The 23232-nt window shown below is 48.2% G+C and overlaps 9 protein-coding genes and 1 non-coding gene across 10 annotated transcripts; 4 read left to right on the top strand and 6 right to left on the bottom strand.

Annotated features, from left to right (window-relative positions):
- Positions 1–1931: 1931 nt before the first annotated feature.
- FOBCDRAFT_194376 (repair protein Rad1/Rec1/Rad17-domain-containing protein) lies at positions 1932–3447 on the bottom strand (the record flags this gene model as incomplete). Its single annotated transcript, XM_054702675.1, has 4 exons — positions 1932–2749; positions 2799–2968; positions 3205–3259; positions 3309–3447. The coding sequence occupies 4 exons, from the start codon at positions 3445–3447 to the stop codon at positions 1932–1934; spliced, it is 1182 nt and encodes a 393-aa protein (XP_054558650.1).
- A 330-nt stretch (positions 3448–3777) lies between these two features.
- FOBCDRAFT_255024 (Bromodomain-containing protein) lies at positions 3778–5328 on the top strand. Its single transcript, XM_031180708.3, has 3 exons — positions 3778–3836; positions 3898–4022; positions 4078–5328. The coding sequence occupies exons 1-3, from the start codon at positions 3824–3826 to the stop codon at positions 5128–5130; spliced, it is 1191 nt and encodes a 396-aa protein (XP_031041476.3). The 5' UTR covers positions 3778–3823; the 3' UTR covers positions 5131–5328.
- Positions 5329–5808: 480 nt separating this feature from the next.
- Positions 5809–5915, top strand: FOBCDRAFT_t34. Its single transcript has one exon. It is a non-coding gene; the product is annotated as a tRNA-Pro (tRNA).
- An 887-nt stretch (positions 5916–6802) lies between these two features.
- FOBCDRAFT_572 (uncharacterized protein) lies at positions 6803–8085 on the bottom strand. The gene has a single exon (XM_031180707.3). The coding sequence runs from the start codon at positions 7901–7903 to the stop codon at positions 6899–6901; it is 1005 nt and encodes a 334-aa protein (XP_031041475.2). The 5' UTR covers positions 7904–8085; the 3' UTR covers positions 6803–6898.
- A 1131-nt stretch (positions 8086–9216) lies between these two features.
- FOBCDRAFT_151076 (uncharacterized protein) lies at positions 9217–11266 on the bottom strand. The gene is made up of 2 exons (XM_031180706.3): positions 10653–11266; positions 9217–10537 (listed from the first exon to the last, which is right to left on the bottom strand). The coding sequence occupies exons 1-2, from the start codon at positions 10962–10964 to the stop codon at positions 9617–9619; spliced, it is 1233 nt and encodes a 410-aa protein (XP_031041474.1). The 5' UTR covers positions 10965–11266; the 3' UTR covers positions 9217–9616.
- Positions 11267–11959: 693 nt separating this feature from the next.
- FOBCDRAFT_561 (uncharacterized protein) lies at positions 11960–14238 on the bottom strand. The gene is made up of 3 exons (XM_059612239.1): positions 13852–14238; positions 13677–13764; positions 11960–13630 (listed from the first exon to the last, which is right to left on the bottom strand). The coding sequence occupies exons 1-3, from the start codon at positions 13999–14001 to the stop codon at positions 12168–12170; spliced, it is 1701 nt and encodes a 566-aa protein (XP_059463771.1). The 5' UTR covers positions 14002–14238; the 3' UTR covers positions 11960–12167.
- A 1352-nt stretch (positions 14239–15590) lies between these two features.
- Positions 15591–16813, top strand: FOBCDRAFT_172729 (PQ loop repeat-domain-containing protein). The gene is made up of 2 exons (XM_031180698.3): positions 15591–16398; positions 16457–16813. The coding sequence occupies exons 1-2, from the start codon at positions 15802–15804 to the stop codon at positions 16724–16726; spliced, it is 867 nt and encodes a 288-aa protein (XP_031041466.1). The 5' UTR covers positions 15591–15801; the 3' UTR covers positions 16727–16813.
- Positions 16814–16815: 2 nt separating this feature from the next.
- On the bottom strand, positions 16816–17852 carry FOBCDRAFT_255019 (uncharacterized protein). The gene is made up of 2 exons (XM_031180697.3): positions 17522–17852; positions 16816–17469 (listed from the first exon to the last, which is right to left on the bottom strand). The coding sequence occupies exons 1-2, from the start codon at positions 17715–17717 to the stop codon at positions 17054–17056; spliced, it is 612 nt and encodes a 203-aa protein (XP_031041465.2). The 5' UTR covers positions 17718–17852; the 3' UTR covers positions 16816–17053.
- Positions 17853–18461: 609 nt separating this feature from the next.
- Positions 18462–19039, top strand: FOBCDRAFT_210181 (uncharacterized protein). Its single transcript, XM_059609306.1, has 2 exons — positions 18462–18682; positions 18738–19039. The coding sequence occupies exons 1-2, from the start codon at positions 18501–18503 to the stop codon at positions 18922–18924; spliced, it is 369 nt and encodes a 122-aa protein (XP_059466545.1). The 5' UTR covers positions 18462–18500; the 3' UTR covers positions 18925–19039.
- Positions 19040–21251: 2212 nt separating this feature from the next.
- On the bottom strand, positions 21252–22583 carry FOBCDRAFT_194369 (uncharacterized protein; the record flags this gene model as incomplete). The annotated part of the gene is made up of 1 exon (XM_054702673.1): positions 21252–22583. The coding sequence occupies one exon, from the start codon at positions 22581–22583 to the stop codon at positions 21252–21254; it is 1332 nt and encodes a 443-aa protein (XP_054558648.1).
- Positions 22584–23232: the final 649 nt, after the last annotated feature.

The following is a 23232-nucleotide window of genomic DNA, read 5'->3' as shown; positions in this document are numbered from 1 at the left end:
CATTCCAATTCCGAGCGGTGAACCACCGACGGCTTCTTGCATTAGGAGAGTCATGGCATCGTATCAGAATGATTTGACTGCATCAAGACAGCGGTGAAGATTAATTGACAAGAGCTTGAGGTCACAATGACAGAACAATTGATCGGTAGTCGAAGCGTGGCGCAGTTGAAGTGATGTTGTATTTGGTGGGTTCTTCTTCCACAGAAGGAATCGATCCTGCCCGTGATGGATGGACAATAGCCTTGTTCGTTCCTGGCGCACCTGCCTTTCTCGGACACGGCAGTTAAAAATCACTTCCTGAGCCTCAATAATGCAGAACATTTCATGGGGGCCAATAGAAGCTCAATGAAACAAGAACACTCTATATTTCGATCCTTGATGCACATGCAATATATTTATGCTCCTGGTATTTTGTTAACAATTTTCGGAGTTGCCCAGCTTCGGAGGCATTAGAGGACCATAGCCCCCAACAACACCAAGGTCAATCCCTGGGACACTATCCGTTTATATTCTTCAACGGAACTCAGCTGAGTTTAATTTAAATATGATCCACGTTTCGGTAAATTCGTTTCCGTCCTCTCAACCTCATGGTCAAGGCATGTTCCAGGATGCTATTCCTCACGGCTGGTACAAGCTCTCCAGGGAGTCGGTCATCAGCCGATAGGAACACAGTGAAGTAATTCTCTCATACTCGTGCTATTCCGAGCATATCAGACATTGGTACGAGTGGGCTTCGACCACATGAAACAGAACTGGACCCAACTTCTTGCCGGGGTTTCCATGCAGTTGTCAAGATTGTCATCACAAGAGGCTACAGGCTAAGATCCGACGTTGCTAGACCCCAATCTATTCTCATGGACTGGCCTATGGGTTGAGTTATAACATCGGGAGCAATGTTGTAGAAATGATATTCATGTATTCAAATGAACCTAAATATAGACCAAAGCCATGCAAATTCGTCGAACTCCTTTTTATGTATTCCATAACCATCATTCATTTACAGCAAAAAGTCCCAATAACTCATAGCAATAAACCGACCTGCAGTACTCCCGTAATATCTTGTAATTCATAAAAGTGCCTCTCGTTTCTCATATATAGTTTTGTGTCTCCGTATCGTATGTGCTTCTGGACGACCAAACCGAAGAATTGGCTGAATCATGACCGGTTATTTTTGTTCGTGTGTTTACCCTCAAGGCAGACGGTTGTATCGTTTGATCGTTCGTGGTGTAGCAATGCGCATCATCTTGGATACTTCATAGGCAGGCCTAGGTGCTCTCTTCTCATCAAGTAAAGGCTCAAAGTCGTCATGCAGCTCAACATATGTAGGCTTCTTTCCAAATTTCGTCTTTGCCCATGACCGAAGAGGGCCGAAGAGACAGTCATGACAAGAAATCTTTCTGTTGTTCTTGGTGGTGGTGGTGGTGCTGTTTGTGGTGCATGGCTTAGAGGACATGATAATTTTGATCTCTTTGTGCTGACTCATGGTGAAGAAGGAAAGGCTGTCGCTCTGCTCAGCAGGTTTGACAGATAGTAATGTGGTCAAAGATAATGATGGAGGTGAGGATAATGATGGTGTAGAAGAATGAAATGTGTTGAAGAAGCTGAACAAATGGAAACAGGTGGGATGAGGCCCCCTTTTCAGCACAGCATCGCATGCACATATTCTGCGATAGATGTAATGATGCCAGAGGAGGCTGGACCCATCATTCCGGCCACGATAGCTTCGACGTAGGGCATGTTCCAGATTGCTTCATGTTGCATTCCGTTGGTGAATCAAGGGAGACAAGGGATTTCCAAAAAGGTTTCTCCATCGACCAGTAGCAAGACAGAATAGTTAGCAGTCAAAAAAGGTATGTGAGACATGAGTGGTTGGGTGAGACAATTTCTTCACATTAACGTCCTTTTGTGAAGAACTTTTCCAGTCAATATATCTAATCTGCTTCGCCAGCCTCCTCTGCCTCATCATCCTCATCATCGTCCTCATCGTGCGAGATGAATGGAACGAACCGGAAGTCCAAGAAGCTTCGCTTGCCACCTTCAATATCTACCATGAATTGCAGACTCAGCACCCCCTGACCATCCCCTCGTAGACTAACCTTAGTGGCAATCCGCATTGCTTCTGTTGAATTCTTGATAAAGTCAAACTTGTAAGCTTGCGACCAGCGTTCCTGTATGTTGAAGGTTTCGAGAAGGTCTCTTCCACGCGCGAAGTCCACTCCTGAGCTTCCAAGATCCCCGACACCAGCGAGAGACAGAAATGGTGAGGTTTTAGTGGTTGTGATAGTTAGCTTTGTCGGTGCTGTTGGAGAAATCTCCGCAAGAGAATCGAGTAGTGTTCGAGATTGCATAATAATTTTGAAAGACAGATCGTTGCGGTCAAATGGAATATCATCAGGTATTTCTGGTAGATAGGTTGTCAATGACGCTGTCGTCTTAACGCCAGACTCCTCGATTGTGATCTTGAATGGATCACCTTCCTGGCCATACTGCAGAGTACAGGTGCCAGAAATACCAAGAGTTTGGTTACTGAAAGCATCAGGCCGATAGTTCCGAAGATTGCTGCGATAAGGATCCTGGTCTGCTTTTTGAGCTCGTGTGGCCACGTCTACGGCTCCAAATATTTGGAGTACTTCGAGAACAGAAGATAAAGAAAGTTGAAAATTAGGAAGCTCAGGTGGATTGTCGCCATCCTGAGCAGGCAAGTTGGCTGTGTATGATGAGAAGAGAGCTTTATCGAGAAATGCAACTCCTGATGATTGTCAGTTGTGGTCTATCCTAAGGATAGCTGTCAAACTGACCTTGCATCACCCGTGCATGGTCAGCAGCGAAACGAACACCATCCTCTGTAATTTGAACATGAACTCTTGGTGCAAAGTTGATGCATCTGAGAAGTTGATACAGTGGCCTGGTCGAAGTCGCAACTGCGCGGAAGATTGGCTGAGCGTCTGGAGCCATTTCGAGATTGTGACTGTGGTAGATTGAGGATGATGTGTGGATAAAAGTACGAAAACTGGCAGAAAAGCAATAGGCGCCTGTAGTAGCGTCTTCTCTTGATTGCTCCAACTATTTTACACGAAACCGATCGAAATGAGGACTTTTGGGTATCTTAGACGTAGACTCCGACCGCACAGAACATATAGACCACTCCGAAACTGTCGAAAGTAAGTAATTGAGAAGATGATGGACAGTCGATGGACAACGTACGCTATGGCGATAGAGGCTGGAATGCCTAGTACGGGAACGTTGACGATTGTGCGGTCTGGAACCAGTCAGTAGGCAGAAAAACAGATGAGAGTCATGACACTTACTCAGAGCAAAGACGCCGGTGAGAGAGAATCCGAGGAGTAGCAAGAAAAAGGCGACCCAGAACTGGCTTCCTTTGCTCACAGTAGGGAAGAAGGGACTGCCAGCAGCAGCTTGCCAGACCTCAGGCAGCGAAGAATCCATAGGCTAAATTGGAAAGAAGAATGGAGTGTGGTTTGAGAGGGCGAGTAATGGGTGTTCGCGAGAAATTGACGTGTCGCGGTAGAAAAGTTGAGGTAAAGGTGTTGACTTGACAAACTGCTTTGTTAGGAGATGCTCTGGGGAAGCTTCATGAGCTTACGATGGCGCATCGTGTCCATAGACAAATAGGGTTTAGTGCGTGTGTGCCCCTGTCAGCTCCTGCCTCAAGCTGGAGGGGCCCACATTGAATGACATAAGCAGCGCACGGACATTCTCGACGCGCTTCACTCCGCTGTCATGATACTCCATTCTATCATAACTCACTTGCTCCCTAATTAACTTTCAAAGTTGAGAACCCTACAGTTTTCCTGTTGCGATCATGTCAGAAGAAAGTAAGTCTTATCAAATATGCGACCGCGGCAACGATGGAATTACTCACAATATCTCACTTAGACGGCAAGCGCAAAGCCGAGGAGGAGCCATCGTCTCCTACCCCATCGAAGCGCATTAAGCAAAATGACTCGGCTGAGCCTCCGGAGAAGAAGCCGGAGATCAAGAGGATTCCTTTCCCCGAAAAGGTCAGTTTGTCAGCAAACCTCATACATATATCATGTACTCACATGGTTATTACAGCCCGCCGTCATCGAAGAGCGCAATGGCGAAATCGAATTCCGAGTAGTCAACAACGACAACGAGCGCGAATCACTCATCATCTTAACTGGACTCAAGTGTATCTTTCAAAAACAACTTCCCAAAATGCCTAAGGATTATATTGCGCGACTAGTTTACGACCGAACACATTTATCGATTGCCATCGTCAAGAAACCCCTTGAAGTTGTTGGAGGAATCACATATCGCCCATTCAAGGGTCGTCGTTTCGCCGAGATTGTTTTCTGTGCCATTAGTTCTGACCAGCAAGTCAAGGGATACGGCGCCCATCTCATGTCGCACTTGAAGGATTATGTCAAGGCGACAAGCGACGTGATGCATTTCCTCACCTATGCCGACAACTACGCTATTGGTTACTTCAAAAAGCAAGGTTTCACCAAGGAAATCACCCTCGACAAGAAAGTCTGGATGGGCTACATCAAGGACTACGAAGGCGGTACAATTATGCAGTGCTCGATGCTGCCGCGGATTCGATATCTCGAAATGGGTCGCATGCTCCTTAAGCAGAAAGAATGCGTCCAAGCCAAGATCCGCGCTTACTCCAAATCACACAATATCCATGCTCCGCCGAAGGAGTGGAAGAACGGAATCACCGAGATTAACCCTCTCGATATTCCTGCCATTCGAGCATCAGGGTGGTCCCCTGATATGGACGAACTCGCCCGGCAACCTCGCCATGGGCCCAATTACAATCAACTTCTTCACTTACTCAACGATCTACAGAACCACAACTCAGCCTGGCCATTCCTTGTGCCTGTTAACCGCGATGATGTAGCCGATTACTACGACGTTATCAAGGAGCCTATGGATCTTAGTACGATGGAGAGCAAACTTGAGGCCGACCAGTACCTCACGCCTGAAGATTTCATCAAGGACGCCAAGCTTGTTTTCGACAACTGCAGGAAGTACAATAATGAGAGCACTCCCTATGCGAAGTCGGCCAACAAGCTCGAAAAGTACATGTGGCAGCAGATCAAGGCGATTCCTGAGTGGTCACATCTGGAGCCTGAGAGATAGAGCTCTCGTCCAGCTAGTAAACCAAAACAAAGGAATCGCATCCGCATCAGACTTCGGAGATCTTCGGGGCACACGGTAGAGGTGTAGCTATTGGGATGTCTTTTATAATTTATCTGGGCGGGTAAAGGGTTAATATTAGCGAGGAGTTTTTGGATTCTGGTAGCAATGTAATGAATACCATGCTTTATGTTAAAGTAGCTATCTTTGTAGTATGTAGTACATATGTCGAGTCTCTCTAACATCGTAGATGAGCCGAGTTGGTGAGATTTGATACTGTGTAAGCCGGAGTAACCAGAATGCATAACGAACAGGCTCGGAGTATCCTTTCGATCGGAGTTTAACAAATCGTAGACCAACAGCTCTTTGATAGCATAATACATATTCGGAATGTGAGGCACAGCATGACAGCTGTAAGTCAGGCTTGCTGCATGTCATGAATCTCGTAGCCTGCGTTGGTGCTACACAGCAATGACGGGAAGGCCCATTATAGAGCGTGTAATGCCAAGTCATACTACTATCATTCAATGAATGTTGCCTCATAATCTAATTATTTCATCGACTATCAACCAAGATCCGGGTTGCCATTCAACAAACTTCGTGTCTTGCGTCAGCTGGTCTAGCATTTATAAACCAGATTTTGGGACACGAGCACTAACAAATGAATAGGATCTAGTGTCCGGCCTGATGGTCTAGCGGTATGATTCTTGCTTCGGGATTGACATCTCAGTTCTCAAAAGAGGACTAAAGTTTGCGAGAGGTCCCGGGTTCAATCCCCGGTCAGGCCCTTTCTTTTGCACGTCTCACCTATCTCCAGTGAGGTCTTTTTTCTTTTTCCTAATTCAGGACATCGAATTTAAGCTCGTGAGATACTGAGACCTCGGTGTGATGTCGGTGTGGACCGGTGGTGATGGTGAAGTGAAAAATGGATCCAGCTAACCTTGTAATATGTTTAGTGATTATTCTGGTGAGATGATAGCAGTTGCCAAACACTTCTGTAATACATCTGCTCTAACGTAACTATACTCGAGAGTTTATTTGAGAGGAGCTTGAGTATAGAATGACATCTTCGTTTGAGAAACATTTCCTCTGTAGGTTAAGAAGGGCTTTCAGACAGTTTGGACCTTGTAACTATACCCTTCTTCATATTGACAGATTACATTTATAACATTCACATTGCGGACTCGGTTAACATAGAAACCCTTTTATAAACAGGTATAAGTCGCTGGCTATCTATCAACAAGCCCGTATGATTCAAATGTGACCAGCACAAGCACCAAGGCGAAGAGAACCAGATCGGGAAAGCCGCCTCTATCCTTGCCAATCGAATCGTAGGTCAAGCAACAAACATTCTATCAACCAGATCAATAATGTTCAATTCCCATAAAAATCATACAGATAATTCCCCCGTTTACTGTTTTCCAATCGCCAGACACCATTATCCATGATGTGGATAGGCAGACAAAGAAAAATGCAAAAAGAAAAGTAATAGATGTTTTGCGTGGTGTGTCTCGTATGGTCGGTCGCTCGTCGTCTACCCTTGGATGCCTCAGCAGAGACAGGGATGAAACATTGGTCATGCTTGCATTTGAGGCTACGGGCTCGTGCCCCGATGATGAGGCTGGGCGTGTCTGATCGCTTTGTTGGATAAAAAGGCTTCACCGAGAAGGTGACGAAGCCAAGAGGGTATAATTCGTAAAGAACAGTTGCTTTTTTTTGCTTGATTTTTGTCTTTTAATTTCGTTTCATTTCTTTCTTCTTAGCTTGATATTCAAACATTAGAATTATCTGCGCGTCCTGAACTAGCATCGCCAACAGGCAGACGGAGATCTGAAAAGGTGCGACGTGTCCATGACGCACGCCACTGCCGGTTGTCAATTAGGTGGCGCCGCAGGGAGGATGTAGAGCGCAGGCTTGATGTCTGTGGTTGTGTCTGTGTCTGCATCGGCGTCTGCGTCGGCGTCTGCGTCTGCGTCTGTTGGGGACGATTGGGGTCCTCTGACTGTAGTGTGCGGCGGAGGATGCGGTGAAGGGATTCGGGGATCTCATGCCATTGGCCAGCTCGGGCAGTGCTGAGCAAGCCTGGAGGGAAGAGAGCTGCAGGGACAGTGTCGCTGTCGTGAAAGATGTGGTCGTTCAAGTAGTTGATTTCACCAGATTCAATGGCGTTCTTTAGCCACTGCTCCCATTCCTCGTCGAGAACAGCTGAAGTGTCTCCGGCGTCACGTCTCGCAACACCGTCCCTGAGGCGCTCGTTCAGTTCGACACCCACACTATCCAGCTCGTCCTCGCTCTCGACCTCCATCATTTCGTTGTACAAATCGTCAATAGCAACGCCTTCCACCTCAACGGACTGATCTCGGTTGGCGCGGGGCAGGTGTTCGATATCGGCCCAGTCAGGGAAATCGTCGGCGGTGGTGTCATGAATAACATATCCCTGCTCCTTCTCGTACTTCTCCTTGGCCCATTTTGTTCCCTCCCACTTGGTCAAGCCTGCGATTTCGGCTCCGGTAAGTTTGAGGCTGTCGAAGGCGCGGAAAAGTCGTCGGTGCCATGGCCAGCGAGAGAGACGAATGCGATGGGTGTGGTGAGTGTAGTCGAGGCCGGGGTACTTGGCTTCCTGGGTGTCGAGGTGGCCGTAGAAAGCGTGCGTTTCCTGACGAACCTCTGGAATCAAGTTGCGTTGGAGCAGAGCATGGAAGTTCTGAGGGTCGTTGCTCTTGGGACGAGGGAACATGCACTCGTAAACGAGCTGGTCAACGGGACGGCCCTTCATGGTGGTGATGGAGCAAGGCCGATGTCGGACAGGTTAAAATAGGTAGAGGTTTGTCGAAGAGGCTTTAATTTGGTGTATGACAGTCGTTGCTCGAAAAAGTTGGGAGTAGAAATATGGTCGTTCACGTAATCTCGGTTATGTTGTGTTGTCGATAGTCCTCTGTACGAGGCAGCAGTGTGACACGTATTGCTCAGGATCAGATAAGGTAGGCAACCAGGAAGGATGAAAAGTCCAAGTGAGGATTTCAAAACCAGGCTGAGCAGTGGGATCTGTATGTTCGGGCGTTCTCGGCGGGGGTGGAATCAGGCAAGGAACGGCAAGGCCGAAGAGGCTTTTGCGACAGAGAGATACGATAGGTAAGTTGCTAGAGTTTAGCAGACTCTCGTAGAAGGCTGAAAGTAAATTTGAGTGTAGATTCCACCGTGAGAAAGAAAAGAGGAGAGAGTTGTTTGTGAGACCAGGGAGGGAAGTGACAAGTTAATATGGATGCGAAGGACGGTATGCTCATGTATTGGCATGCATTTAATGCATTGGATAAGAAAGACAAGACTCTAACTCCACGGCGTCGGGAACAGACCCTCCATCTTCTTTTTTTCAGGCGGCGGCGGGTTCTTTTTTTCTTGTCTGGCGCCCCTCCTTCCATCTTGGCTTGGTGCCAGGCTAAGGTCCTTAGTAGGCCAGGGCAGCCCCCAGTCCCAGGGACCAGAAGCGGGCCTGAGTGGTGCCAATAGCATCCCCCATCGGGAGCCTACAGGACATAGAAGGGTCACTTGATAGGCTGAGGATGATTCTGAGGCCGGGACCTAATGCGCCTGGATTAAAGCTCAACTCTCAGGGTGTAGTGAGTTGAGGGTGTGTAAAGAAGTGTAAGCGGTCTACAGGTCAGCAATTCTATCTGTGGTTACAAAGAACCCGAACCTATTAGATTTGTGTAGCAGTCTGTTTGTTGTTCGTTTTCTGTTGTTGTTGCTGCTGCCATTGCTGTTAGATCTCTTAATAGTACATAGCCTATGCATACTTGCAGTATTCTAGTCTGCCACTTGGTCATTTGTTGGCCATTGATTCCCTTGTCCGTGAACTGCGTGTAACCTGTTCGTTTCAACGCTTGGACGAATGATGTTGCAGGCATTAGACAGAAACGTCATCAGAAATCTAGTATTTATCCATCATGTTTACGATTTGAGGGATATATATCTTTGTATCTACCTGATACAATGAGGGTTTGTCACACAAAGTGCAGCAGCTCTCACTCGATGCACTTTTATACACCCTACCAGCTGACCATATACAATTGCACATCTTGCAGACCCAAATGAAAATGACTTCTTTTACGAATACTTAAACTCAAAACCTCACGTAAATCTGATCATCACCACTAACTAAACCACTGTTCTCGTGGTTGGTCGTCACGAGATTGGCCCAACAAACCCAGAAATCCGCGAGTCACGCGCAGAGAACGATCCTTTTAGCTCCACTACATCTCTTGATTATCCTCGCTATCTCCATCTCATGCGCCTCTGCTAACGTGATGTGATATCGCATTTTATCCGCTCCCTCGGTTACCACTGAACCTTGCCTGTTCGTTTTTGTCATTCTCACGACCGGAACGAAGCCGGTGCGGGCCGGTCATGATAAACTTCGATAGCATGGAGTTTTGCATTACATGGGGGATGGTGTGCTGAAACTTGCACTCAATTTAAGCAATTCTGACTGTTACAGAACTCGAACCTCAGGCGCAGGCTGGGGAGACTTGTCAAAGCTCTTCATGGGCTCAAGACCCCATCGTCCAAACATGGCGGCGTCCTCATCCCAACCATTGCACTCCGTCGTGAGCATCTTCTCGCCTGTAAAGATAGCATTCGCACCCGCCATGAAGCACAAGGCCTGCTTCTCCTCCGACATGGTCTTGCGGCCCGCCGCGATGCGGATGATGGTTGAGGGCATGATGATTCGCGCCGTGGCGATAGTTCGCAACATGCTCGTGAACTCAACCATGGGTCGATCGCCCAGCGGCGTGCCCTTGATGGGGACCAGTGCGTTGACGGGGAAGCTCTCCGGGTGACTTGGGAGTGTCGACACGGTGTGAAGAAGACCAACGCGATCTTCACTGGTCTCACCGAGACCGAGAATTCCACCTGAGCACACCTTGATACCAGCGTCGCGCACGTGGCTCAGCGTCTGTAATCGCTCGTCGTAGCTGCGTGTCGTGATGACAGACGGGTAGAACTCGCGACTAGTGTCGACGTTGTGGTTGTACGCCGTGAGGCCCGCGGCCTTGAGCTCCTTTGCCTGTTCTGCATCGATCATGCCCAGCGTCACGCAGACCTCCATACCCATACCCTTGACACCCTCAACCATAGCCTTGATGTTCTTCAAACTGTTCTTGCGACCGCGCATATCTCTCCATGCGGCGCCCATGCAGAATCGGGTACTTCCCTTCTCTTTGGCTGTTCGCGCAGCTGCTAGTACGCTCTCGACGCTCTCGACTCTCTTGGCGGGAACCTTTGTGCCTTCCTGGTAACGGGTGGATTGGGCGCAGTAAGAGCAGTCTTCAGTGCAGCCGCCTGTCTTGATGTTCATCAGAGTGCAGAGTTGCACTTCGGCGGGATTGTGCCATCGACGGTGTACGGTGCTCTAAGAGTTTGTGTTAGTCATGGTGTCGCTCTGTGAGATATGTCCATCAATTGAGGTAAACATTGAACGGCAACAGCAGTCACAATCACGATAGAATGAGTAGAGATGAACTTACAGCTTGGTATGCCAGCTCAAGGGCAGGCTGGTAGTAAATGGCCGCAATCTCCTCCTTGGTCCAGTCATGTCGAACCTGAGTCGCCGTGACAGCTTCCCTCAGAATCTGCTTCCTCTTCTCAGCCCTCTGGTTCTCAATCGCTTCATTAGCTCCAGCCGGAGGAGGGGGCGGCTGCGAAGGTCGAGGATGGAAGTCAACAACTGTTGACATGGCCCGGGAATGCTGCCATCTCGCCGAAGCGGGGAGAGACAAACGGTTACTGGGTGTAACCTGTCGAAGGGCCCTAAGACGGAGAGATGTACCGGGCTTCATTGTGACAAAGATAATGATAAAAGGAATGAAAATAGAGAATGTGAGATGAAAGAAGTGAGTGAATTGGTCAAAGTCAATCGAGAGAGGGACAGCAGATTAGCTGTGAGTGAGCTGCAGCAGCATGAGGCACTAAACCAAGACAAGATATGTACAGTCGCTATGTACAACACCATAGACTAAATCGAAAGAGCTCAAAACTCTAACATTATGAATGGACCAGCTCTTGTTGGTGAGCTCTACGGCTACGCCTCACTCATGCCCCCACGGCCGACCTCGGTCAGTCTCCGGTCCTAAACACAAGCAATTACATACGTACATACAGAACATCCATGCTACAGCTCTCAACTCTTGGGGATATATGCCCCGGTAGTCTCGGCTTTCGGGAGGCTTTCTAGACTGTTGAATTACCATGGAATACCGTCCTAAACCGCGTCTACCGAGATCCACTAGAACCTGGCGATGATCATCTACGACGGGGGAAAGGATGCAGATGGGAATGGAACCATATGATGCTGTAGCTCAACAGACCTGACTGTTGAACGTAGATCATAATACCAGCTTACACCCTACAATTCTATGTCTCTCGAGCACTGTTATAAAGCTGTAAAGGTGAGGCTCCATCTCTCGGCCCGTTACCCGTGAACAACGGCATTCATTTTGTTGAAAAAGGAATCTTGGCCTGCTACGAGACCCCTGATGGCAATTCGACATTTCTCGTTGGCTCGCCTAGTGAGAGGGGTTTTGGGATTTTGGTTGAGCTTGATGAGGGGCCAGACTCTGAGGAACCCTTGTAGCTTATAACCCCGGGAGAAGCCCGCTCTGGACCGGCTTAGCTACCGTGATCGCGGCACTTTAATGGAGCCATGGCGTAATCGTGGGGTTGCTCAGTGGAGGAGGCTGTTTTGTTGTCAGAGCTGTTTTAGTAATGGTAACGAGAAACAAAGCTACAGTTGAAGTTGTATAAGGACCTTGCTCTGTCAGATAAAATGCCAAACTTGGTAAAAATAAATGCTTGTTGCTCCTTGGAGTATATGTATTCACAGTCATTATCTCCCTCAGTCTATCCAGACGCCATATTCCGCAAACCCTATATCTCGTTATATCCAAGATAGATCCATATGGAAACCCAAAATGTTCAATATCGCTCTCAGTGCTCAACACTTGACATGCATACCAATCTCGGTATTAAATCCATAACCCAGATTAAGGGTACGCCGGCTCAGCATACCGTCTCCCAGAAACCCCAAGGGGACTGGTCCCCCGCTCATCAGGCGGCATGCGCTTCTCCCATCTTTTCCTCTCGGATCGCGGATCCCATCCGGGATAGTCGCGTCTTCGCTCGGCATCCGCATGGCTGCTAGTCCGTCTCTCCATGTCTGGTCGGCGCAGGTACCGATCACGTCTTTCTTCTTCTCTTTCCCGGTCGAGTTCCCGCTGCCGACCCCTGTCGCGAATTCGTTCTCGCTCGCGGTCTCGTTCCCTTTCTCTATCTCGCTCTTCGCGCATTCGTCTTGATCGCTTGAAATCTTCGTCGCTGGACTCTGCTTCTGAGGAAGCTCCTGATATGTCGGAGTAGCTTCTGCTGAGTCGAGATGGGGGAAGTCGGTCTCGGCTTCGGCGTCCGCGGGACGAGTCGGTGTTGTAGGATGGGGCTCTAGGTGGGTTTCTGGTACGATCTGGGTTGCTGCTGAGTCCGTTGGGGAGAATGTTTGAGACCTTTTCAGTCAGCTTCTCTCGCAGGCTGGGGCTGTGTGTTGATCTTCGGCGGGTGGAATCGTCTGAAGCTCTCCCATCAGCGCGATGAGGCCGGAATGTTGGGGGCGGGTTGCTAGCAACAGGAGGCGGGCGATCATTCGTTGGTGAATATCGACGAGACGTCGGCGAAGGCGGGCTTGCTTCAGGTCTTCTCTTTGCGCGAGGAGGAACCGGCTCATCATCACTTGAGTCTGAAGAGTAGTGCCTGGGCTGACTGTGTCGACGAGGCGGTGCGGGCCGCTTCGCATGAGGGTCGAGATAAGACCCCGGGGGCGCATGCGGTGCATGTGGTGGTACGTCTGGCGAAGGTTGCTGGTTATAATCGGAGAAGCTTCGTCTTCGGGCATGTTCATCAGAGCGGCTGTTGTACCTCTCAGGTGAAGGTCTGGTTGGTCGCCCTCCTGCATGTCTGCCCGGCACATGATTGTACAACGGTCGTTCAGGCCTGGCTCGGGTTCCAGGAAAAGCACTTCCTCTCACGTGGGAGTAGGCGAACTTGGGCTCTGGTCCTTCCGGAGGTTCACCCGGCCCAGTTGGTTCTCGTGCTTCTCTGTATGCCTCCCTCTCTCGAGCGTTTGCTTCTTTTCGTAACTTCTCGGCGCACGACTTATGCCATCGATCCACCTCGGCGTCGGCTTGCGTTGGGAATACAGTTGGAGGTAGTTCGGCTGGAAAGTCTTGGCCGGTCTCGGGATGTTTTAGCTGCCAGTTCTTGACAGCGAACTGTAAGAAAGGAACGTGTTCCTCGGGACCGAGGAGGATCTCGAGAGATTCCCATCGTGAGAAGCCTCGAGCGGTGAGGGCAGGTATTGAAGGTGGTGCGAAATCATCGTCGGTTGGTTGTAGTGTGTGTTGACATCCAGTAACTTGCCAGATGTATGAGATGGACTCGTGTGGCATTTCAAATAAAGCTTTTAATGTTAGGTATATGTCGCACAAAGCCACTATGAAACTTACAGTCATAATCGCCTCCAACAGCCTTGTAGAAGGCGGCCAGCTTTTCCGGGGTAAGGTGACAAACGGTTTTATCGCCTATCTCGAGTATCTATTATGACGTAAGGTGGTTAGTATGCGATCTTTAGAATATTGACAATTTTGGAACCAAGTGGTTAAAGAGAGGGTGCGTGCATACAATATGACGACTAATAGCTCTTAATAGAGCATCTAATAGCTTCGAAGGACTTTTATCCTTCTCATACATATACGAATACTCAATAGCCGGAGGCGGCGGGGTTGATGAAGTTGCGCCCGGCGGGGCTTCTGTCTTTGGAGGGGCCGCCATAGCTGAATAGCAAAAGGCGAATAGTAAGGTAAAAGATGAAGGTGATAAGAGAGGTTGTCGAGAAAAAAAGGTCACGATGAAGGCGCGCTCACATCCAGGGCAGATCGCGGGGAAACGTGGATGGCGGTCAGCGGGTCGATATCGATATCCAAGATGGACAAGTTGTAATGATGCCGTAAACGAGGACGATGGTGCATTCGACAAGACTCTTCAGAGCAACGGAGGGAAATAAAAAAGTAAAGACGGCGATAAAAGTCGCAAAAGTGCACAGTAGCACAGACCCGATCAAGTCCCGTCAGGTTTGGGTTGGGATCCAATACCTTATATGAAATGGAGCCCAGCTGATGAATGAAATGACAATGACAACCTAAACTACCTGAGCCAAAAGGTAAGGCAAGGCAAGGCAAGGCAATGCCAGGCAGAGTTGACCGGGGTAGACTTGGCGAAGAAGTGGGCAGAAAGACGAGGATCTTCTTATTTATTCAAGGGGAAGGGGAAAAGAGCACGAGCACAAGAACAAGGCAACGGTAAACAAGGCACAAAGAGACAAGAACAGAAGACAGAAAAAAGACGCTTGCTACTGCTGCTGCTTGTGAGAGAGAGAGGAAAAGAGTTGGTTCCATGATTTGACTGGTCTTTTACATGGGGGACATGGATGTGCCTGGGAGACTGCGGGTGGCTGACAAAAGGTTGCTCTAGCAGATACTCTGTACAGTATAGCACAATAAGCAGCTGACTCTTGTATTTTCCGGAGCTACTACCTATTCACCATGTTGATCTTCTGTATCCTTTTTGATTCTTCAATCTCTTTGTTACACCGCCTTGTCTTGTTAATCGTCTTTGCGGTGTTTATAACTATCCCGTCCCCCATCGGAATCTACAATAACAGCGTACTTCCGAGAAACAAACACAACAACATGTCATAACGCAAACAGACATCATATCACATCACAGCAGCCTTCACTGCCGGCCCCTCGTGGCCTGACACGTGCATCACTGTTGTAGGCCCCCGGGTGATCCCTCCCACGAGGAAGAATCTACCTTAGGTCGGGCAGTACAAAAGTCCAAGTCTAAGAAGTGGATTCCTTCACTTTCATTTTCGCAACGGTCTACGGCTGTGTCAGGTAATCTAAGCCCATAACACGAAAATAGCTGTTTTCAAACCTGGTTGGTTCCCTCTTGAGGCTGAGCTGACTGTACTTTTTGCTTGCTGTGTCGCAGAAATGGTGTGCTGAACTGAACACCCCCACTAAGATCTGTGAGATTATTTGACATGGACTGAATAATCTCGAAGATTCTTACATGTTCCCTTGGCGTCATTTGAGGCTGATAGATCAGTTTATTCGGATACTTTTGTGAACGGGATGGTACAACGTGAAAATGAGCAAGCATCTTGTGAAACAACCGGGCACTGATGTCATTGTTTACTCGAGGACAGGGGACCATTTTTAATTGATAGCCCAACAAAGCAAATCTGTTCCGAAAAGCCGGAGCAGACGCCGTTGAGGAGGGTTCTCTAGGGTAGACCACTTTGACCTGTCGCCGTAGGGCAGAACCAGGGTTGACTCCACTAGCTCCAATAAGGCAACGGTCATCTCCAATTAATTTCATCACGTACTGTTGGCCTCTTCTTCTGAAAGTCTAGTAAAGCTGAGACAAGCAATCCCAAGCTTTGTGACGTCTTTGTCCACTTCTTTCACACTCCTTCCGAAATACTTCTTTGTATAATCGCTGAGCTTTGATCAGCTTCTCTTCTACACCTTTTTACGTTATTCTTGGTCTCTAACAAATCAGACCACCATGGAAGCCCTCAAATCCGCCATCACTCCCATCACGCATAACCTCCCCGCGCCGATTCGCGACTTGGGCGTTTCCATCATCGGCGAGACGTGCTACAAATCTCTACTTCTCGACGTCAATATTGAGGATGCCGATTGCATCAAGTTTGCTGTCTCCAAGGCTCTCGGCATCGGTATCATCGCCGCTTCGTCCATCGTCAAGGTCCCCCAGATCCTGAAGCTCCTCAACTCCAAGTCCGCCGAGGGTGTATCGTTCCTCTCATACCTTCTCGAGACCGCGTCGTACATCATCTCGCTCGCCTACAACTTCCGAAATGGCTTTCCTTTCAGCACCTATGGCGAGACTGCCTTGATCGTGGGACAGAATGTTATCATCTCGGTGCTTGTTCTGAACTACAGTGGCCGTGCTAGTCTGGCTGCTGTCTTTGTTGCTGCGCTTGCTGGAACTGTTGCTACACTGTTTGCTGAGAATGTTGTGGATGCGCAGACCTTGAGCTACCTCCAAGCTGGTGCTGGTGTTCTGAGCGTTGCCAGCAAGCTGCCTCAGATCCTCACCATCTTCCAGCAGGGTGGTACTGGTCAGCTCAGCGCTTTCGCTGTAAGTCAATCCCGTTTCTTGATCCTCTTCGATTATACAATTACTAATGATAATTCAGGTCTTCAACTACCTTGCCGGATCTTTGTCCCGAATCTTCACAACCCTCCAGGAGGTCGACGACAAGCTCATTCTTTACGGATTCGTCTCTGGCTTCGTCCTCAACGCCATCCTTGCTCTCCAGATGATCTTCTACTGGAACGCTCCCTCCGAGAAGGCCAAGGGCAAGCAACCAGCTGCTCCCATTGCGGCCAAGCCTGCTACTCTGACTCCTTCTTCCTCTACCACTGCTACTCCCAAGAAGAGCCCTACCACTCGCCGACGTGGTTAGATGGTTAGATTCTTTTGTGTGGTTGCGTTTGCTTTATAGACTGGATTTGTCATAGTCATTTTTAATAAGATTTCACTTTGTTACGTGCTTTGACTTTGAGTTGGTTGATTATGTGATTTTGACATGTATCTGTCGTTAAATGTTACACGAAAACGTGTGATGCTAACTACCTATGTAAATGTGTTGCACAAAACCTGCCGATGATGCTATTCGAAGCAATGGTGCAAACGGTATCCCCCCTGTATGCTACCCCAGTTGAACGCCGTTGTAATAACCCAAAATGTGTCGCTGATCCTTTCCCGTTGCCCAATTCCATACAATATCCAATCAAAACATTGATGTAGTGACTCCATTCCATGCCGCGCGTGTAGGTCGATCGCTTCGACCGGCGCATTGCAGGCATCTTCTCTGTTCGCCAAGGTTGCTCACAGAACAGCTGAAGCAAACATGCTTTCCACAGGCACCGCACGAATGATCTTCGTTATCGAGACCATCGATATCCATTCCGCCATCGCCACTGTTGAGACCAGCACCGCAGTCGTCGCAGTTAGAAGGGGCAAGCTGTGTTCGGCCCAGATTGGTGATCGAAGCTGAAGGCGCTGACGAGATGCTCCAAAATCGATGAAGAGATTGTTGGTTTGATTCGGGTCGACTAGGTTCAGGTGGTGATTGAATGTTCTCAGATGGAAGCTCAGTGTGTTGATGCTGGCTCTGCGCAGAGTAAAGCATGTTGAGAGTACGTTCTAAACTCAATTAGCATATATACAGTGCACGGCTATTTAGAGCAGAACTTACGATGAATTGTCTCTTCCGAAGGTCGATTATCGCGAAATCGTTTCATGGTTCGACTGTGAAGATGAATTGGCGTCGATGCCATGATCGCGAAAGGGTTGGTGATGGAGTTGTGAAGTCGAGGAGGAGAGTCGAGGGATGAGACTGATGAGGGAGAGGCGCAGAGCTCAGAGACGGATCGCTTGCGCTTGTGGGCCATTTTGGTTATAAAGCGGAGAGAAGTTGTTGGGTGTTTAAACGAGAATCGAAACAATTAGGGTAATGTTACAATAGATGTTGGGCTGGTAAATAGATGATGAGGTGAGATAGATCAACCTCTTTACGGGAACTGAGACGGGACTGAGACTGTGGGGCTCGAGTTGGCTGCGCGACATGACGCGCTTAGATGGTGACGTTGGACGCGTTAATGGCCCACGCCAATCTTCGCGCTAGGCCTTGGGAATTTATACAGGATCACTAAACTCGGGAGCACGGGAGCTGCGCACTATCTCGCAACTACTGTATTTAAGTAATCCTATAGGTAGTGGTGGTGATGCATCGGCTCTCTTTTTGATACTTTAGTCCGATTCTAAGAAATCGTCGAAAACCGTGACAATTTCTTCTCTTCACGCTGCAATACGTAACACTCCCCTCAGATGCAGTACCCAGTAGTTTAGTACCTTACTAAGATAACTACCTACGTATGTAACTCCCTTGCCTTTGGCGCGGCTTAAGTGAACAGCTTCTGCATGTTTCCAACCTGTCATTGACAGGTAATAATTAAGCTCAGCGATTGGCCATGCGTCAGCTGAGAGCCCCAGGTCTCAAATTGCTGAATTCGACTTGGTGTACACCAGAAACTGCCCTCCGAGGCTGAGCCTGGAGGTTCCCTGTCAGCTACTATACAACAAATTTATATAATATGTTCGCCGGAGAAGGCACTGTAAGTTTCTCAAGAATTGGACCCAGTTGCAAGCTATTCATACCTATCCATCTCATCACTATGGTCCAACTCTCCACAGACGCAATTGTAACCATCATTAGTACGATCCCAGGACTCCTGATATCATGTCTAAGTGCTTGGTTCGCATACGCGGTGTTGCGTCGTCGGCATGTAAATCGAAACGACATTGAGACCGCTACCATCGAGTTCATCATTGCCCAAATCAGTGCAACTCCGCTGAGGTATGGCTTTCATGTTCACTTCTGTCAGATCTCTGTTAATCCCGCGTAAATCCAGTCTCGAGTTGCCATACACGCATCAATTTGCACCCGAAGTCTTATTGCCAAGCGAAAATCTACCCCAGCTACCCCCGTCGACCCATCACAACATTAGTGGACGAAAGCAAAGACAGGCTGAGACTCTGCTACCACCACGATTCGATAGGCAAAACAACTTACTACGCCCGAACCCAGTTGCAGCGTGACAAGATGGATATAAGTTGTCGGGCTTCTGGGATCAGTCTATGTTGGATTCATAAGTGTATATATATTAAAATTAGTGCTTGCATGGAATACACAATTGGATGTATTTTGTCAATATCATGTCAATTCCTCTACTCTTCTAGGTCGTTCATCTATATCACCAAGTCTTAGAGCTAAAGCTGAAGTATATGTAACTAACAGTGGAGATGAGGCCTCCCCACGTTCAAGACGGGATCTAAAATAGTCCAAGCTTGGATTCCCGTCAACGGCATCCCAAGCGCTCATCGCAGTATAAGGCAATCCTCGCTCTGGACTACGATACCAGACGTGTTTACTCTGTCTGTATGACAGGCAGTCCTTCCATCAACATGCACCGAAGATGGCTTGGAGTATTAGTGGTGTTTCCTATTATAATCGATGGATCAATGATACTCCAGCTCGACCCAAATGTGCAAGAGACCCGCTTGACGCTACTTGTATTTTCGACTCAGCCGCAGTTTGTCTTGTGCTCCGCCAATTGCCTCCCCCATCATCATCACCATCCGCCGAGGCAAGTACATAGTAATTGGATTGATGGAGTGGACCACCCGGGGCATAATGAAGTGGAGCCAGAGGGAAAACACCCACTATCTCCTTAGTAACCATAATGCTTATAAGGCCCTAGTGACGTTCAGTGACAGCCAACCAGTATTTTTGCTTATAGTAGCTAAGCGATTGGCTTTGAGCACCCGACTGTTATATACCCTGGCTTGGACCGACCCAGAAGCACCAAGGCTATCCGTGCTAAGCCCGGGGATCAATTACAGCACGTTCTGCCTTATCCCTTCTCCCTCGGCACGGCTGGGAGCGAATCGTACCCCTGGGACTTGCCTCATCGGGGTGGTGAAGTGCATGAAGTGGTTCATGTTGTATAAGCTAAGGGTCACTGAGCGGGCAGCTTGCCACACACCACGATGAGGCAAGTGTCAGGGGTCAAATTCGCTTCCCTGACACCTGACACCATCATCTCGCAAGACATAAAAGGTTGTTAAAGCCAAGTTTGTGATGACATGACAGCAACTACAAACACCAAGCTTTCATCCAAAGCAGCTTTTGATATCCTTTCAGTTCAATCAAATCCTTTCAATATGGTTCAGTTATCAACGGATGCTATAATTACCCTTGTCAGCACAATTCCTGGACTGATTGTGTCTTGTCTAAGTGCCTGGTTCGCCTACCTAGCACTGCAAAGAAGACCCATTCCCCAAAGCGATATTGAAACAGCCGCAATGCTTTTCATGATTCCAAGGAAATTTTCTATTCCCGCGAGGTTCGCATTCATATCTCATTGCCTTTCCATGTGTTGAGCCTGACTTGTTTGTCCTCCAGTGCACTGTCCCACACAGATACAGAGAGGACATTGACGAGTGGTGATGTCCTCCAACTACCACCCGCAACAAGTCAACGCTGTCTTGAACCAACCCATTCTCCAGTCCTGGAACATGCTGAGCGTGTGTCATAATATTTTGAACAAAATTGTGATAGAATTTGACAATGCGCTGCTTTTCAGTGCTTCAACATGGGCCGCGGTGCATACGACACAACTGGTGTCCCCAAGCCACTGCCCCTCACCAGATACGGCTCTCTCACTTGGTTCAATGGACAAAATCCATCCGTTCAACAACCAACCTGATGCAACTGTCCACTATGATTAGCTCTCAGAGGAATCAACCCCATTCAAATGGACCATGACCAATCTGCAACGACACAACTCAAAGAGACTTCAGGAGAATGGATTCTTCCATCTAAAAGCCTTCCTCACACGAGGCCACTTCTTGGACTGATACAACTTATACGCAAAGAACAATCCAACACATGAAACGACCAAGCCAAGAGTGGAGTAGACGATGGTGACGATTACTTCGGTCGACATTGGAAGGGATCTGGCGGAGAAGTGTTGCAAGGGACAAAAACGATAGACGAAATCGGGGTGTAACGGATGTAATAAATACCTAGACCTCGGGACCCAATAGATTATATGTGTATGATGACAGTAGGTCTACACTACTCCATACTGTCGATTGAGCTACCGGTGGAATTTCTCTTTCCGTATCCTCCAGGCTTTCATCACAGCCGTGTTCTTCCTTTGGGGGCCCTTTGCCTCGAGGCAGTGCTGCAGTAGTAAGTGTCACGAGTTGCACATTTGCCCTCCTTCCTGGTTACACAGATCAGTGGATATTTAGACTAGACCTGTATAATGGTTTTGCTGTTGGTGAAAGGAAGCCTTGGAAATTAGCATTCTTTTTTATAACTACCTTATCTCTGCTCTGATTCTCGGCCTCACCCATCACTACCGCGAGTTACCCTCGGGTTCGACCACTGCATATCCATCATAGACCACGTCGTACAGCTGTTGAATCATATTTTGCAAGCTCTCGAAACGTTCTCGAGGCATACTTCGGCTCAGTACTTCATCTCCGTACTCCTGTTTCGCTTCGTCAACAGTCTTCTTGCAGACACTGGCCGATTTCTCGACCCTGTCCAATATGTAATCAAAAACACGTTCGATATCAACTAAGACGTTTGAGATGTCTCTTGGCGTATTTATAATCTCTTCAGCTACGTATGTCTCATAGTGAGCTGCACGTAGATAAAGGCGGAATCGTGTGTACCCACTCCACAACAATCCAGCCTCGGTCTCGATATCCTCCTCTGTCTTGAACAGGTTGTAAAATTCGTTCGAGCGTGTGAGGTTAGACTGGCGTTCGAGCCACCGAGGCATATCCCACTCAAGGCAAGTCTGGTCCAGAGGACGTTTGAGCTTGAAGTGGGCAACCATGTTATCCGTCAAGACCGCCATTGCCAGCCGAAAGTTCACCACCGTTGCCAACAAGGCTTCCCGGCTCATTTGCTGCAGCCCTGTCTCCTGGGGATATGGGTCCATGAATTGTAACATTCTGTCGCCGATTATTGTGGCACCATCTGTGTCTTTGGGGCCTTGTCGAAGCCAGAGCGCAAGCTCGTAGTGACGGTATTTGAATTTGATTTCGTGGATCTTGGAACGCCGGTAATCCAAGACGCCTTCTTCGGTAAAAGTCTGCTTCGCCAATGTTCCATCCGCGGCGGCTTGTTTGTAGACATTTGGATAAGCAATCTTAATTTTATCAAGCTCGTGTCTGTGCAACCTGTAGCTTTCTACCCAGGGGCGGGGAGCAAACATGCGCATGGCCAAAGTTGCATGTCCGTCTGGCGGCAATTCGTTAAGAATCATGGAAGGAGTGAGTATTGCATCAGGGTCAAGGAAGTCTTTGGTGCAATCCATATGACAGCCGATTGCAGGGTTTCCGAAGCCGTAGAGGATAATGAGGATCTCGGTGGGCAAAGGTGTCTGCTTTGCTTCTTCGCAAGCCTCGCGGATATACAGAAGTATTCTGCCTATCATCTCGCTTGGATAGGTTTGGATAAATCCCTCAGCCCTCTTAGCACTGAGCCATGTTTGACGATGACCGAGTTGGGCGACACGTTTCATGTCCATGCGGGCGTCATTCCAGCAACATTGATCCATATCGAAGCCACTGTCTTCGCTCTCTTCATCATTGCGAGTAATCACTCTACAAGCTCCAATGATGACGGTTGTATTGTAGATCTGGGGTATCGTTGTGGCATATCTGATTTGACGCATAGTGCCTGTGGTGTGTCTTTTGCCTGAGTAAAGAATGATGCTATCAAATGCGTGTTATGGAGATGAAGAATGTAAAAGCCGAGAAGTATACTACCTTAGTAGTCAAGTGTTTAGTGAAGAGTGGAAGGAGTCACTTTCACATTGGAAAGGCAGCATGCTCATGTGATCTTTCCGAATAAACTTGAGGTCTTGATGATACCTTAAGGTAGGGGACAGAAGACCTGACCTCCACTGCTAATAAGACAACTTAAGAATGACAAGCCTGTGTAAACTAAACATGAACTTGGTAAACTTTGGACCAAAGTTCTAAGTAATAAAAAGGCTGAGATACGTTTAAAATTTCTAGAGGTTAGCACTTGATGATAAATTTGGCTTAGGTACTCTCTCAACAGTTTATCTTGTCGCGCTGATGTAAAGTCTTGAGTCTTCGGACGCCCACCTCAGAGGCCAAGTCAACACGGACACTACCCGAGGAAGCTTCCTTATTTAGAAGAAGCAAAGATTCTGATTGGTTATTGAAACTCTTCCCAATATCTCAGATTATCTCATTCGCTCGTTTTAACGTTACCCTCTCCTTCGTCAACTTTAAACCAAGATCTGATTCGGCCTTATCTGCTATAAGCTTTCGTAGATATATCGCGTAATCTGC

The sequence above is a fragment of the Fusarium oxysporum genome, chromosome I, assembly GCF_013085055.1.
Source record: "Fusarium oxysporum Fo47 chromosome I, complete sequence".
Taxonomy (NCBI): Eukaryota; Fungi; Ascomycota; class Sordariomycetes; order Hypocreales; family Nectriaceae; genus Fusarium; species Fusarium oxysporum.
Note: the sequence above shows the minus strand (reverse complement) of the source record. Positions and strands in the feature narration are given on the sequence as shown.